Below are 17,387 nucleotides of genomic sequence, written 5' to 3' on the forward strand. Positions count from 1 at the left end.
CCTGCCTGGCAAGCGCAAGGTTGTGAGTTCGGTTCCTAGTACCATAAAAAAAAAAAAAAAAAAAAAAAAAAAAAAGAAAGTCACCTCTTAGAGAGGACTGTGCAGAAGAGCAAACCTCTTCCCTCTTCCTTCTCCTCCCTTTCCAATGGCTCCTCCTCCTCACTGTCAGTGTCTGTCTCTTTCTTTCTTCTTCTCTCCCCCTTGTCCTCCCTCTCTCTCTTTCTCTCCCTCTCTCCTTTCTTCCTTCTTTCTGCCCCCTCTCCCTTTCCCTCACTCCTTGACATAGTACCCTGTCATTTTCCTGCACGGGATGATTATGACCTGTAATTCTGGATCTCTCCATTTATGGATGCAGTTGTTTTGTTGCTGCCCCAATTCTGCAGGACACTGTTAGCTCCCTGAGGGAAGGGAGTATGCCTTTGTTATTGCACTGGTATAGCCCTAGCACCCATCACCTGCTAGCACACAGCAGGTACCAGATAAGTCTTCGGTGAGTGAATTAGACACAGGCGCGCCCTTACTTCATGAGGACTTCCATCTTGTCCTGCAGGCAGAAGCCAGCCTCCTGGGCTATGCTGTAAAACTTGGCCCTCATGAGGCTAGAGATCCCGCTCTTGTACTGGGTGATGTCACGGTTAACATGGCTGTGGACACAGAGAAGAAGAATTTGAGGGGTGGAGTCAAAGGGGCACCCCCTAGAGGCCTCAAGGGTCCCATTCTGTTCTCCCTGGGCCCCTGAGTTCTCTGCCTTTACCTGGAGCTTCTCCTAGCAACCCTGGGTGTAGAAGGATAGATTTTCCCAATAATACCAGGCTGGTGGATTAAATGAGCCCACAGTGAAAAAGCTGGTCACTTGAGTGTGTGGCACACGTTAAGGACAGTGAGATAGAATTTGGATCTGGGAGATTCAGGCTGAAATACCAGCTCTGTTCCTTCTTAGCTATGTGGGGGCTGGCAGGATATTTCATGTGGACGACTTTCAGCTTGCTCCTCTGTAGAATAGGATAACACGTCCTTGCCTCATAGGATTGCTTTTGAGGAATAAACAAGGCAGCGAATGCAGAATGCTTCTCACAGTGCCTGGCACAGCAGAGGAACTTCTTGCTATTGTCTGTGTGTCCCTTGACATCTTGGCTGCAAGCCCGTTGGCCTGCAAGCCCCTTGTCCTGCACTGTCCGTGGCTTCTGGGCTCTGGTCTGCATTGGGTCACTTACTCAACCGCGGGAAGGGGAAGGCAGAGTGTGTGGTCACCACAGTGAGCCCGCCATTGCCCACTTGGCTGACTTACCCTTTTGTCTTCTTCTGGACTAACTGGGTGTGGCTTTCTCCACTGGTAGTGCTGGATTTCTCACTGAAACATCAAGAGATGGTTTCATGTTGCCTTGAGTGTGCTTTTCAGAAGCAGCCTCCCGCCATGGGCCCCATGAAACTGCAAGCCTCGAGGAGTCAGGCACAGGAGGTGGTTCTAATCCAGGTCCCAGAACTCAATGCCTGTTTCCCCCTACCCACTCCCTGGCTTCTCTTCTGCCATATCCCATGTCTTGAAGACCCTCCTTGTTCCTTTACCACCTGCTCAATCCTACCATATTTTAGGGCCCACGGCATGTCCTGTATGCTTTGGTCTTCTGCCTCTGCAATGTCAGAGGATCACATATTTTCTGGGTCTCAGTTTTGTTTATATAAAGTCAGGCTCTCCCTCTGGAGGATAACTTTGCTTTGGACCCTTCCATCCTCCCCTTTGCACTCAACACAGAACATGGGGTGAGGTGCATGTAGGTAAGAGATGGCTGAGTCCTCCTAGCTGTGTTGTCTTTGGTGCTCTCAACCCCAGAGCGCCTCCTCATTACGGGATTCTCCCTCCTCCTGCCCCTCCCTTCTCCCGCTTTCCTCCTTCTGGCTTCTCCTTCCCCCTCCTCCCCTTCTTAGAGATTGAACGCGGGGCCTTTGCACTTAGCTATGTCCCCAGCCCTTTTGAAACTTGAAATAGCATCTTGTCAGGTTGTTAAATTGCCCACGCTGAACTAGAACTTGCAATCTTTCTGCCCCAGCCTCCCAGAGTGCTTGGATTACAGACATCAGAATTCTCTAACCTGGGCCCTTGATCTGAATGAACACCCATTTTACTCTGCTTTGGAGGAAGACAGGGCTGGATTCAGAGCCCAACCCAGTGGGTCCCTCCTTGTCTGTGGGCAAGCAACTCCCTTCCGGATCATCAGTTTCCTCATCTGTGCTCCTCACATGGTGTGGCCCTCTCTAGGAGGGGATGATTGGGTTCCTTGCATGCATACTCTGTCCTCTGACTCCTCCTTGGCAGGGCTCCTAGAGAGAGATGCTGACCTCAGCTCAGGCCCCTCTCTCTGCTCTGTCTTTCTCTGTGGCCTTTTAGTGACCTGGGCCTTCAGCATCATTGTCTAACACTTTTTCTCCTTCCCTCTCTGCCCCAGTTTCTTCCATAGACTTGGAAACTAACTTGACTGCTTTGTCTCTGACAGGTAAGACTGTCTTATGATTCCCATGTGGGTGCCCTTCCCTTCTGACCTTGACCTTTGTTGCTTTTCCCAGAAGTCCATGGGACTGGACTCACAGGTCTTAGGTCTGCTAGGTGATAGGTAAACCGTTATACCACCTGGATGGGATGCAGGTCCCCAGTAATAAAATCTGGGAGGCTAATTGCCCCCAATTTCTGCAGATTAATCTTTTGAAGACCATGAAGACTCTGACTTGCTTCCTGTTTCCCTTCTGCTTTTTTTTTTTTTTAATAATTTCGACAGTAAGAGAGGAGGTGAGAGGTGAGAGAGTGTGGTATTATTAGGTAGCGAAACAAATAGAGTAGCAAAGGCCCCATCATTCCCCCTTCCCTTAGTCTTCTTTGAGTTTCAACCACATTGGTCCTTTCTCAGGGCTTTTAAGATTTCTCCTGCCTCGGGGCCTCTTGCACCTGTTCCAATGCCATTCCCATAAACAAACCAATTCTTTGTTCTCCAAATCTTAGCTTAAATGTCAAATTCTGCCTTGTTTCAGAATTGGCGCTAAAAGTTCTCCCAATCCCCCTTCTTTCTTCTTTAGAACACTTTCATAAACATGATTTTATGGCTAATTATTTGAGAAATGCATAACATTCTTATTAAACTAGCGATTCATAAGCATGGGCAGAATTCAAGGATCCATCAGTGTAGATGGACCTTCATCTTTATTGCAACTAGCTTTTAACTGAAATCAAAATCACAGGTATTTGCATATCAGGTTATAATTATGGGAAGTATTTTGAAAAACTGTTTATGCTTTAACTAATCCAAAATTACAACAGTTATTAGACCCGCTGTTATGTCTTATTAAATACGGTTTCAGTAAAGAAGCCCAGAGATTACTATGTTCCAAATTGTTTTGTCCTTTGTAATTTGTGGTTTGTATTTAAAACATCTTTCTGAAAGGAATCCATAGGCTTCCGTGAACTGATATGGCATCTATGGAGCAAAAAGATCTAGACAGTGAGATCCATGAAAGAATGCATTTGTTTGTTTGCTACAGAAACCTCAAAGCCTAGTACAAATCCCAGGATATAGAGGAGATCTAGGAGTACTCCCTAAGCAACTGAGGGAAGCCCTTCACTTCTCCATTACAAATCACCCAAGCGGGGAAAGGCATTTCACTTAGCATGAGGTCATCCAGGTTCATCCATCTGTATCCCATAGCATCATGCCATAAACCTCAAATATGCAGGATAAAATTTATTAAAAAAAAGAAGAGCAGACGGATAGTCCTGTATTACATGCTCCAAACAGCTCTCTATTGCTAGGGGATTTAAAATTTCTCACATATAATTGTTGGGACAACTGCCTGGATTCTCACACCCAGCCACCTGAAGGAAGGGGTTTGATTCCAGTGAGGTCACAACACTCTCTGCTCCTCTTGCCATGGCCTGTAGTGGGCAGGAGTGTTCCCATCCACCTGCTGTGGGCTCCAGGCCCTCCTACCTTGACTTGTGGGTAGCCTGCCCCTCCTTAACGACAGAGTCACTCTTGTGGATCATGGGCAGGAGGCTGCAAAGCAAGAGGGTCTGTCAACAAAGTGCTGAGCACATCATGCTCCTGCGGCAGCTGATGTGGGTGGGAGAACAGAGGATGGGAGTCCTCTTCCTAGAGTGGGACTCTTCAGAACCACCTGGCATAGGAATTCCCTGGAAATTGGTAAGAACACATCTCCTTGGCTGTAGTTCCAGAGATCTTCATTCAGTGAACGGAGGAGGGTCCTCCAGATGCTGCATCTAAAACCACACATGTGCACAAACACACACCCCTAGATTCACACACACACATTCAAGGATTACACACACACACACACATTATAGGATACTACCCCCATATACCTAGACTTCTACGCACACATGCCTACACTTAGAATTGAACACATAGGTATATATATCTCTAAATTCTACATGCACACATGTGTAGACACACCCCTTAGAAATCCACACACTCATGTATACCTAGAATTCCACATATATACTCTTTAGGGTTCCACACATATACACACACATACTTAGAACTTCACACACATATACACATACACACTTAGAACCACACATATACATATATCCTTAGAATTCCACACATATACATATATCCTTAGAATTCCACACATATATATGTATCCTATACAATTACACACACACACACACACACACACACAGAGCCCTGTAGAACTCCTCAGCATTCAGTGAAACAGTGCCTACCTATCTGAAATGCTTCTTATGATTTGGTGCCAGTCTGGCTTACAGTCTGCAGCTGGACAAGGCTGGTTTTTTTGGGTTCCCACACACCTCAGGATTTCCTGTTAACCTTACTGGGAGGACAGTTTCTGTGCAAAGTCAGAAAGAGGCCCCAACTCCAAGGTGAGGGGGCAGAAAATGCTGCTGATCCTGTCTCCCCGCAGCTCCTCAGAAGCCTTCTGTGGCTGCCGCCTTAGAGAGAGATTAGGGAGATTTCTTTCCCAGAGGAATTAATGAGGAAGGGAAATTCCAATGATTCTTGTGCTGTAACCATGGTTATATTATCACTAGATTAAATGCAGGGGCCACGTGATGGGTCTCCTGAGACCCAGGCTGGAGTGTGATTCTGTCTTTGAAGACCTTTGTGGAAGTCGCTCATCACCACTCTTCTCCATCTTGGAGATGGAGCATCAGTGATGGTTAATGGTGCTGTGAAGATTTCACAAGGCACTATGTAGGAAATAAAACTGATGTCAGCCCTACCCTCCACCAACAGTGTCATTTATTGAGTGCTTACTCTATTCCAGGCATCAACTATCCTGTTAAATAAATGCATTATCTCACTAAGCGCTTTAAATGACTCACTGAAATAGACATCATCTCCATAATATTCATAATACTTTACAAGAGTAATATCTAATTCACACTCCTGCTCCTTTGGATAGCTAATGAGCTTCACTTTAGAGAAGTGGAATCAGACTCAGGGAGGTGAAACAATTTACTTAATGTCACACAGCAATTAAATGATGGCATGGCGCTTGTCCCTAGAGTATGGGGTTTCAAGGCCAATACTTTGGCGCTACATAATCTCATTTTATAGATGAGAAAATGCAGGTGTGAGGGCTTAGATCTAAGTCTCCTGTGCTTGGAAGGTGGTTGGATCAAGGGGGCACTTCCTCCTCGGTGGATTGATCCATTGACGAGTTCCTTTGTTGAATGTGCTGGCTGCAGGTGAGTCAGCGGAGCATGACCTAGAAAGGGGCACTCTTGCTCCAGTAACTCCCTTCTCTCTCTGCTTCTTGGTTGTCATGGGATGAGCAGCTATCTTCCGCCATACCCTTCCACAATGCAGTTTCTGCCTAGCACCCAACTCACTGTGGACTGACACAGTTAGCAAAATAAACCCCTCCTTTCTGAAGCTGGGGGTGTCAGATGTTTGGTCCCAGTGATGGGAAAGCAAAGTAGACAGGACGTTTCAAGAAGGTCCAAGTGATTTTCCCAAAGGCACCAGGTTTTTAACTCATATCAGCCTGACTTCAAAACCAGTGCCCTTGCTGTGAGCGCTTACAAAGGAAGAGGTCTGACTGGGCTGATGTTCTTCATTGCGTGCCTCTAATACTGACAAACTAGGTTCAACAGCACAAGCCTTATAGGTCAACATTGTCTCTGGGTGCCTCCACGTGCCACCTTCCAGAATCTCAATGGAAGTTGAGGCCCCAGCAGACAAATTCATAATTAACAGGCAGAGGCAGGACGTGATGGCCACGGAAGTGCTCAGTGATCTGTAATTATGGTAATAACAATAGCCCGTAAGTCACAGCCAGCATCTCGGTAGGCTGAAGGTGATGATGAACCTCTTCTCCTGCCTCATTTGCAAGCAGTAATTTGCTTGCTCAGAGGGATCTACACTTGAGAAGGGAACTCTAACTCTACCTTGCACTCTTTCTGAGGCTTTTAGAGGTCTGAAGTCCCAAGGACAGGGCTTTCCAGCAGAAGGGTGACACCTTGGGTTCATGTCCAACGTTACCCTTTCATGAACCAGTCCTATTTGTTTCTGCCTTGAAACTTCACAAGATGCCTGTTGCTCAGAACCCCGGAGGTGAGGGGCTGGGGATTTAGCTCAGCGGCAAAAGCGCCTGCCTGGCAAGCGCAAGGTCGTGAGTTCGGTTCCTGGTACCGGAGAAAAACAAAACAAAACAAAACAAAACAAAACAAAAATCCCGGAGGTGAGCTTCCCTAAGATGAGATCCCCAGACCAGTGTATGCCTCTCCTCATCCCAGTTTGGCCGTATTTCTTCTCCTTGGAGGTGCCATGGTCCCCTCTGATCACACTTACACACTGCTGCCTGCACACATTTTCCCCATCCTGTCTTGTCTGTGCCTTACTGTTTTTGGTATCCTGTTTCATCCAAATCTTAAAGTTTTTTAGGAAGAATAAAGTGATCCTCATCTTCATCCCAGAGTAGGTAAATATGCCCTTTTCCCTCTCATATTTCCAAACTCTTCTTTTAGCACACCTCTCATGATAAGAACTACTACAGAGTCTATGCATAGTCATAAATATTCATGACAAGGATGATTGAAAATGCATCGGATTCTCAATAGGCAGTGTAGTGGAGTGGTTAAGAGGATGAGTTTTGAAATGAGAAAGATCTGAATTTAAGTCATGATCTTACCATTCACTGGTATGCTGTGTGGTCCAGAACAAGTCATTTAGCCTCTCTGAGCCTCATTCCCTTACTTGTAATATAAAAAATAATAATACCCACCTTGTAGGGTTGTGTAAAAACCCAGAAGGTAAGACACATGAACCAAGTATATAGAACAGTGCTGCCACAGAGAAAGTACGCAATAATTGGTCACTGCTATTGTTAATATGAACATCATTAGGCTGCTATCATTTATGCGTCAAGAGAAATACCTGGGAGCTTTTCTTTGCAGGTCATATTCCATCATAATTGTCCTACGGACCTCTTCCCGAACCATTTCCAGGAGCTTCTGCAGATCTAATGGGAACAGAAGAGATTACTCATAACTTGAAGTAGTATTGTGCATGGCCAGACTCCAGACTGGGTTTGGTTTTGAGTGTCAGAGAGCTGGAGAGAGAGTCCACTGGGGTCCAAATGGGTGGCTTATCACGGTCATAAATCTTACCATGTACTGTCCTGCTTAAAACCTATCAATGACTTCATTTTTCTTTTGGCAACTCTACATGTCCTATGAGGCCTTGGAGGATCTGGCTGTTCTTTGTTTTTCCTTTACTCACATTAAACTCTGCTGCAATCAGAGGGAGCTCTTACCCATTCTAAGAGGATATCTTGTTCAGGAAACCCCTTCTGATCTCTATAAGCCGGGCTTTTCAAACTGTTGATTCACAGGCTACATCAAGCTCACAAATAGATTTCACTAGGTATGAGGTATAGGCCAACCTTTTAAACCTATGAGGCTCTGCATAAAATTTGACAGCTCTAGCTTCCCTGGGAAAGAGTCTGAGATGGGGCTACCTTCCCTTGTTCCTGCTACATGCTGAGTGTAGCCTTTAGATAAGTGGGTGCTCTTCAGCTTCCTATGGCTCCCACCACTCCTCTTAGTCGCCTTTTATTTTCACACTTGATACCATTAGTTTTTATGTAGTGTAGAAATACCTCCTCAGAACTAGTTGTTATGGTTTGAATCATGTCTCCCAAAAGATATACTGAAGTCTTAGTTTCTAGTAACTTAGGATGTGACCTGCTTTGGAAATAGAGCCAACACAGACATAATGAATTAAGATTAAATCATATTAGAGTGCAACAGGCCCTTAGTGCAATGTGACTGGTGTCCTAATAAGAATACAAAGAAACATACACAGGGAAAAGAGGGCCATATGATATTAGAGGCAGAGATTAGAGTGATATATATCAAAATCACAGATGGCCAGCAATTACCACCAACTAGAACAGTCAAGGAAGTCGTCTCCCTTATAGATTCCAGATAAAGCATGACCCTGCTAGTATCTTGATTTTAGATGTACAGCATCCATAACTTTGAGGCAATAAATTCCCGTTGCTTTAAGCCACCTGAGCTGTGGCATTTCGTCACGAAATTAATACACCAACACTTTCAGAAGCTGAAAAATGAAATATGAACTATGTTTTTAAAAAAGAAAATGGTAAGTTGGAAGTGAATGGTCATGCTTCCTATGGGTGCATATGTGTAAATTTCTAGTCTCTTCACTTATTTCTCACTTGGAACTTGCTTGGTTAGAAAACCATGGGCTTCAGAACTTCCTTTTCCTCCAGTTGGAAGCTGTCCTCGGTGCTGAAATGCCGCCGTGCGAGGTTGTAACTCGGTGAGTATCTTCTCCAGAATTTCTCCCCAGATTTACAAACAAGAGAGAGCAGAAGAAGCTGGGAATGAGAACAGGAGGAGCTACACATACAGACAGTCATTGGAAGATCAGAGCCTTCCCAGGAAATAAGAAGGGGAGACTTTTGAGATAATTTCCAAATAATTCCAGAAACAAAGAAAATCTTACACTGGCAATGAATGGAATTTAAGCAACTGAAGGGAGAGTCTTGAACATATATTCCCAACAGTGCACCCTGTTTGTGTCCCCAGGTGAGCAAACATGTTATATGGCTGGCTATATGGCTAGCTCCATGCCACGTGGCTAGAAGAAAAATAATATTTGATTTTTATTTTTTCCCTTGATAGAAAATACTGGTGGTGTTTGTACTGTCTCAGAATACAGAGTAGAGGGCTTGAAGTTTACAAAAGTTTGTAAACTTTTGGTAGGTCTCTGAGTCTCCTCCCTTCTCTGGAATTCTGAGGGCGTATTCTCCTCCTTCTCCATCTATTCCACCTGGCAATGGGTCCGCCTATGGACTCCTGCAGTACACGGCTCTCCTCACTTCCCTCACAGCACTGATTTCATGAGATGGCAATTGCTGGTTCACCTGCGGGCCTTTCCTTCTAGCCTGTGAGTTCCTCATGGCCAGGGGTCACATCCTAGTTGTCTTTCTATTGATAGCACTGGTAGCGTTCTTGGCACATGGGATCTCAGTCAATAGTTGCAGAATGGATAAGCGAACAACTAAGGAGAGAAAAATTCAGGGATCTGGGGGACACTGAGCTAGTATGTAGGTGTCCATGAAGGAGGGTACTGCTAGTGAAGACATTTTTTTACCCCTTGCTGGGTGCCTGTAGTCAAAACATGCTCAGATCTTAAAAGCCATACCTGGAATGGAGGCCCAAAGCCTGGAGCTTCCCAAGAGCAATTGTCCAGCCCTGTTGATGAGGGCAATCACTCACTGGGTGCTGGGGAGAGTACCAATTCTTAGAAACTCGGGAGTCATCTGGGTTGTGATAAACATGAAGATTTCACCATTTTCCACTCTATCTTCAATTTGTGGACACAACTTCATTTTGCCTGAATCTAACTTTCATTTTGGTCTTGTGATGCCCACATACATTGTCCTCACACATCCCAGAATCCTTGGGGTATGATAGAAGTCTGTCAGTGAGAGAGTGGCAACTGGTTCCTCTTCTTTCTTTTTTCTCGTAGGCACCAAGCAGCAACCATGGACAGTGCTCCCTTTGCTCCTGTCCTATCCATAAGCAAATCAGACAGAGGGTGAATGGATACAGGAAATGGCCCTAGTGACCTGGCGCACTGGGCAACACCGCTAGGGAATTACATGTAAAGCTCTATGCCCAGTGAATCACAGAATTTTTTTCTGCTGGCTACATGCCTCTGAGCAAGAATGGTACCAGTACGAAGGGCAATGCATCATGTAGCTGAGGTTGGACATGTGTGAAATTGAACAAAGTCTTTGGACTTCTCACAGTTACCGGGAGAATGGACTTGTTTGGGAAGGCTGCAGATGCTACAGTGTGGAGTTTCCCTGAGGAAGGTTGTCTCTTGATTGATGCTCACACACAGAGGAATCATCTCAGTTCTCAGTTCCTGGGGGTGTGGGGTGCTACGACCCATGGCTCAGAGAAAATGGCATCCCAGCGTCTCAAAGGCCAAATTGCATCACCAGAGAAAAGAAATTCTTTCTTCCTCCACCTTCTAACCCCTGGTTGTCTAAGAATCCAACCTTTGAGTGACTCAATTCATCTTTTTCTTCTTCTTTGGGGAAAATAAAGGAGGTCTTTTTGTTACACGGGTTGGTAACAAAAAGTACAGTACAGGGGGCACATTTTGAATTACTATTTCAGTGAGTTTCTCCTCTAACAGTTCTATAACTGGTAGGAGGAATAGCAATAGTTTCTTGGGATTCCCCTGCCATTGATTTGGGGAGGGTGTCTGTCCATGGAGAAGCCACAACCTGCCGTCTTCAGTGATTTTCACCTACAAAGACTTCATTATGTTGCTCACCCTGGAAATTAGACCTTGGTCAAATGGTGCATCTCTCGGAATAGGATTCATGAATTCAGAATCAATGTGAGGAAGTTTTAGAAGGCAGCGAGAGACTGGGAACTTAATCTACTTTTGTCAAGGCTCTGACAAATAGAATGGAGGTTAATGTATAAGTGGAGGAATCGGGGACTAAAGTAGAAGGCCTTTCCTTTCTAGAAGCAGATCTCCGATGGGAATGCACTTCGTAGCCATTATTGTGTACCAGGCTGAAGGCAAGACATTCACGCCTGCACTGACCTCTCATTCCTTTCTCCCCTTCTCCTTAGCAACAGAGCTATGATTCTTCCCGCATGGTGAGAATAAAGATTTACCAGATAATTTCTCTAGCATCTTTTGCAGTTGGACATGATTTGGAAATTAAGTTTCTGAGGGATGAGATTTTAGTAGAAGTACAGAATGGAGTTGCTGAGAAGGTTGCTTGAATACAGCTGAGTGTGGGCACTTTTTTAAAATACTAGGCATTGAACCTAGGGTGTTTACACTGAGGTATATCCTCTGCTTTTAAATTTTTTTAAATTTTGAGGCAGGGTCTTGCTAGATGCTAAGTTACCCAGGCTGGGCTAGAACTTGCAATCCTCTTCTTTCAGCCTCCCACAATTCTTGGGATAGAGACATGCAACACCATGCCCAGCTGTGTGGGCACATTTATATTTGTCTACTTTCTTTCTGTTTTAAGCCTAGAACGTGGAAGCCATCTTGGGTCATGAGTCCTGTGGAGGGTGGCAGAGTAAATGGAAAAAAAAATGGGATCCACGATAACCTTTTGGATTCACTGTTAAAAATATTTTTTTAATCTCTTTTAAATCACTATTTTTTGGATCTCTGTAGAAGCTTCTCAAAAGAAGTTTCTACTTGATAGAGTGAGATGTAGTTTTAAATTTAAATTAAGTACTCAATAAGAACCCATATAAAATGCTAAGAGGCTTGCAAAGTAGAAATCCAAGGGGAGTCAGGGAAGGCTTCAGAAAGGAGGGGACATTTGAGCTGGGTCTTGAAGGTTGAGTAGGCATCTACAGGATGAAGAGTCAGGGTGAACGAGAATATCAAATACATTATTTAAGGGTATGGATTGTTTAAGAAGAGGAATGCACTGCGGGGAGGTTGGACGGCCCTGTTTAAGGGATGGAGTGGCAAAATCTGGGCCAATTACAGGAAACTTAGAAGAGGATGAAAAGCAATGCCTTGGAAGCAGCAGGGAGTCATGGAGGGATGTTAAAACGGGCAGTACCAGATCAAACATCTGATTTAGAAAGTTCTGTGGCACAACATGGAGAAAAATCAGCCAGTGGAGGCAGGACAAGAGGCAAGGAGACTAGGAGGTTGTTATGCTCTGGACCTATTTCTGTCCTCAGCCTCAATTCTTCAGGTCTGAGCTTGAAGGTCAGAGCTGAGGGAGGCATTCCCTGACCATCCTGGATGAAACATCCTCACTCCAATCAGTAACCTCTCTTCAGCCCAGTATTAAGTTTTATTATTTTCTGAGCATGTATTATCTACAATTGTGTTGCTGCTTCTGGTTTTCTTGTCTATAGTCTGCCTCTTTCTTCTAAAACGTCCTTTCATATAGCACGTGCTCCACAAACAAGTATTGAAGGAAATCCATATTCAAGAAATCCAGAAGACTCACATAGCTGTTGATGGTTGAGCTTAGGTCCTTTTTATGCTTATGTTTGGAGAACAGCTTTTCAGGGCTTGGGGACTTTTCTCATCCTCTGTTGACAGGGAGAGGTGGAGGGATTCTCTTGTTGCTGTTCCTACTCTGTGTCCTAGCCACTGCCTGGATGGTTGCATTTCTGCCCGTCTCTGGCTCTGACTACCAGGGTCCTATGCACATTCTTGGCCTATTTTGACCTCCTTACCACCATTCTTGGAGCTATGCTGCACCCAATCCTTGTTAGTTCTGCCTAACCTTGGTTGTCACATGCACTGAAGATAGTGTAAAAGAATGCTGGCCAAGGAGGCAGGTGTGTGTGTGTGTGTGTGTGTGTGTGTGTGTGTTTACATGAATTTTCTTCTTGAGCAAATACCTATAACATGCAATGGATGTCTCAAAGGGTCTGTGTCTCCCACACTGTGGGCTACTGAAAAGGCTTGTTTCCGGGTGAGGGATCACAAGAAAGACAAGTGAATCTCTGTTCAGAAAAGACAAATCTGTAGAGACAGAAAATAGATTTGTGGCTGCTTGGAGACTGGTTGGAGAGGGGGGAGAGAAATGGGTAATGGGTATGAAGTTTTCTTTTAAATTGATGAAAGTGTTCTAAAATCAGATTGTGGAGATGGATGTACAATTTTGTGAGCTTACGAAAATCAGCAAATTGTACATTTCAAATGAGTGAACTTTATGGTATGTAAATAATCCCTCAACAAGGCTGTTTAAAAGTAGGTACTGAATCTGAAAGACTTAGTGTAAAAATGATATAAACCATTTCACTAAATTTTATATTGATTACACATTGCAATGACAGTATTCTAAATAAATTAAGGCTAAATAAAATGTAGTTTTAAAATTCAACAAGTGGCCACGGAGTGGCCCCCTGGGAGGAAGGCTCAGAGTAGTTCAAATTATAGAGTATATTTTTATCTCTGCTGGAAAAAAGAAAGGGATCCAAGAAGACTGAACAGGGCTGGGGACTTCTGTGTCTCCATTCATTGAGTGGTAGTGAAGAGGAAGCAGGAGGAGCTTGCAAAGACCTAAAGGGAGAAAGGCACCCCTCAGGGAGAACTTACAGATATGAAGAGGTTCTTCATCTGGTTTTGTTGAAGAAGACTCATTATCCTCAATGTCTTTGCTGCTAGTCACCTGGGTGATCAAGCTCTGGGGTTCCTCTGAGCCAGGATTCATAGAGATCATGCTGCTCTGGGGGGAGGATCCCCCACTGGTCCGAGACAGGCTGAGTATGGAGCCCCGCCGGCTTGGCTTGTGGGTGGTGGTGTTTCGTACCACAGGAAGTTTGAATTTTGTGGTCTAAAGGAAAGATAGAAGAAGGACAGATTTTAGAAATGAAGAAGAAAGGATGGAGAAGAAGGAGTGAAAGTTGGAAGGAGGGAGGTATGGTGGAGAAGGGAAAGGAAGAAAAGAAGAAAGGAAGAAGGGAAGAGGGGAGAAAAAGAACGATTGGAAAGAACAAAGGGAGGAAGAACTAAGAAAATAAGGTTGGAAGGAAAGAAGGAAAGTAAGAAAGAAAAAGTGAGAAAACCTGGCTCAGGGTGTGAATTCTTTCTGGATCCTTCCAAACACCATGCAACATACTGTGGATCTGGAGTGACTTTTGTCACAATTTGAGAGATAATTTAAAAAGGTGTATAATTTGAGGCAAATGTGACAAGATTTATTATACTGAGTGAGCACCCAGACTGTAAGCTCAGGAAGTCCAATGTGTATTTCCAGAACTGGTTTTGACTTTTCTTTTGTAATAACTACAGGAGTTGACTTTTAAACGGTAGAAGAAGATGGGGGTGAATATGTTTAGCTATGCCATGCTTCTGATCCTGAATTATGTATACCAGTTGTTCCTCACCAAGTTGATGCCTGGACCTTAAGGATGGTGATTGGTATTTGCTGTTTTTAAAAAAATCCAAGGTACAGAACATTCCTGACCTGATGTTTAGGAAGTGGAGTAGGAGCAAGAAGGTTTCTCCGGAGGGGCAGCATTCTTGGGGTCAGGATCCATGATTATTGTGGGTGGGCTGGACTGAATGACAAGTCCTAGAAGGGGTAGGGGTAGATCGGGAAAGTCCTGTGAGGGGAATGTGGATTTGGGGGAGCGAAGGAGCCAGAGTACTGGTTATGGGTATATGTGTGTGTGCATGCACGCTCGTGATTTGTGTCACTTCAGAATGTACTGACTGAGGTCATGTCCTCCTTAAACTCATGACCCGAGTTTCTGAGGGACTTCTTCACTCTCCAAGATTCTTCACTTTCCCCTCACTGGCAAGTATCAGAGCCAGATCCAAACAGCAGTGAGGTTAATGCTAATGCTGACGACCAGGCCTTGGCTTCTCTAGAGAAAGAGCTCAAAACAGGTTAGGGGGAGAGAGAGAGAGAGAGAGAGAGAGAGAGAGAGAGAGAGAGAGAGAGAGAGAGAGAGAGAGAGAGAAAGAGAGACAGAGACAGAGACACAGAGACAGAAAGAGACAGCGAGAAGAAACAGAGACACAGAGAGAGACAGACAAAGAGAGAAAGGCTATGGAGTTTAAGATGTGATCGCTTTCTTTCTTTGGTTCACTCTCCCCCAAATCTTTAGCAAATTCTACACAAATGGCAGAATTCTTTAGAATGTGACAGACTGGAGAACTGGAGTTTGAATAGGGTTTAGCGAGCTCTCCAAGGGGACATGAGGATTACAAGATGATTGTGATAGAAGAAAGAGCAAACACCAAGAGTCAGCATTTCCTCTCCTTTGATAAATTAGGAGTTCTACATGAGGCTCCTGCTGTCCTGACTTTGTACCTAGCCAAGAGCTTGCTGGACTGACAGAAACCCCTCGACTCCCTGCTTCCCTGGGGAGGGATGATGTCAGAATTCAGAGGCCATCTCTCTGTTCCACACAACACAACACGAATTCCTGATGCTGGAAACCAGGCTCTTCAGATCAATGTCATTTTTGAAGGCTGGGTGGACTGCATCACAAGGGCAGCTTGGAGGCTTTCTGTGAGCCCTGGACTCAGAGCTAAGGGACCCCGTGCAAGTCAGACTTCCCTGCCTCACTTTCCTCATTCATGAAATGAAAGGGATGGGCTGATACGATCTCAGAAAAGCTTTCTGCATCTACAGTTCTGTGTGCATCTCCCTCGAGCTAGGATTTCATCTGTGCCCTTAAAGTTGCCATTAATTAAAATTCAATTAACCACCCCAGGCAGGAAATCCAAAGTGAAGGGCAGACACTTCTGTTTAATTGAGAGTGACAGACAAAAATAAAATGTAGGAGGAAGATGTGACAGGCAGTTTCTAGCATCTTGCTTGCCCTTTATTGAGCCACTTTCCCTGAACTGACTTAAATCCCAAAATGCTTCTCTAATTTTTTTTATATAACACTCAGGAGCAATGCTAACCAGCTGCTGTGTTCCACCTCAGTAGGGACTGATTTTTTGTAACAGAGGAAAAGATTTCCCTGAATGGTTCCTTATACTTTTCCAGGAAGCAGGGGTTGCAAACTGTGGCCTATGGGGAAACATATTTACCCAATATTTTACAAACTGCAACATTTTTAACATGGAAAAAAACCAAGTATTTGGTTTTTCTTGAAAATGCTAAGCCCTAGGCTCTCACTCTCATTTAGCAAAATGAGCTAGAGCTAAGCAGACGTCTTCTCTTTAGTTGCGCTGCAGCGTTTTGGTTTGCTACAGACCTCACTACTCCCTAGAGTATTCCAGCCAGCCTGATGTTTCCATTAACACGATTTTCCAAGCCATTGGAACACTGCCTGCTGCCTTAGGACCGATAAGGTCTGTACACCCAGAGAATTATCAGGGGCTGTGGGAGTTGGTCAGAGTTGCTTTCTACATCCTCATTCTACAGGTGGTGAAACACAAATTGAGGGGGGAAGGACTTGTCTGAGGGCACACAACGAACTGAGTTACAGCGGCCAGGCCTCCCATATCCTAATGTTATGCCCCCCTGTGAGTGGACCACACTATAGCCCAGAGTTTGATCTATACATTTGCTGGGATATTTCATTTTGTAAGAGCTCAACTCCAGCAATCACTTTCCTTTCTTCCAATGTTAGTCATGACTATTCCTGAAGGACATCTGTTAAGGTTTGTGGCTCCTGCTGCTTTGTTTGTGCATCTCTGGAGATGGATGCTCACAATATCTCCATAGCAACTTCTTGTGATAAAACTAAGGCTCTTACATCTCAGGTCTAGGAGCATCCTGATGAAAAAACAGTGAAACTCATTGTGAGGGCAGTGATAGTCATCAGGGAGAACAGGCATTTGAAGCCTGGTAATTAATAAATGGACACAGGATGAGCTCCTGGCACTACCACCACCCAGCTGAGTGACCTTCTGCAAGTCACTTAACCTCTCTGAGATCCAACTTCTTCCCCTTGCATCAGAGGGGAAGGCTAGTACTCCGTGGGGTCATTAAGAAGGCAGAATTGGGTGGTACACCTAAAGAGCTTCCTTAGCACAGAACCTGTCCATTGGAGAAGCGGCCTCTTAAAAAAATCACAGAAGCACAATGAGGCTCACCATTTTCAAAATGAGTTTGCATGTCGTTTCTCTGAGTTTTTCACTAATACAAATTGGGCAGGAATGAGTGCCACGTCTATTTTGTGGTAAGGAACAGGCTCAGCAAGCACTGGAGTTGTGTGGTTGGGCGTTGCTATTACTAAAATGAACAGGCTTGTTTGTTTGTTGAGCAGATGAGCTGGGAGGTTTGGGATTAGGAATAGCTTTGGGTTGAAAAGAATATATCATATAGTATCTTCTTAATAGTGAACACACGTTCTCATTTGTAGAAAATCCTGCCTGTCAAATCACTTACTTTTT

General features: G+C 44.5%; 1 protein-coding gene across 1 annotated transcript in view; it reads right to left on the minus strand.

The window, feature by feature from the left end:
• Ccdc60 (coiled-coil domain containing 60) overlaps positions 1-17,387 on the minus strand; it is a 165,764-nt gene that overhangs the window by 7,183 nt on the left and 141,194 nt on the right. Inside the window, exons 7-11 of the mRNA XM_005396527.1 lie at positions 13,623-13,860; positions 7,410-7,494; positions 3,975-4,040; positions 1,289-1,351; positions 522-644 (exon numbers count right to left, since the gene is read on the minus strand). Of these exons, the coding sequence (XP_005396584.1) occupies positions 522-644; positions 1,289-1,351; positions 3,975-4,040; positions 7,410-7,494; positions 13,623-13,860 (575 nt within the window). The remainder of the gene's footprint in view (positions 1-521; positions 645-1,288; positions 1,352-3,974; positions 4,041-7,409; positions 7,495-13,622; positions 13,861-17,387) is intronic.

This window comes from Chinchilla lanigera, unplaced genomic scaffold, assembly GCF_000276665.1.
Source record: "Chinchilla lanigera isolate Chin_1 unplaced genomic scaffold, ChiLan1.0 scaffold00054, whole genome shotgun sequence".
Taxonomy (NCBI): Eukaryota; Metazoa; Chordata; class Mammalia; order Rodentia; family Chinchillidae; genus Chinchilla; species Chinchilla lanigera.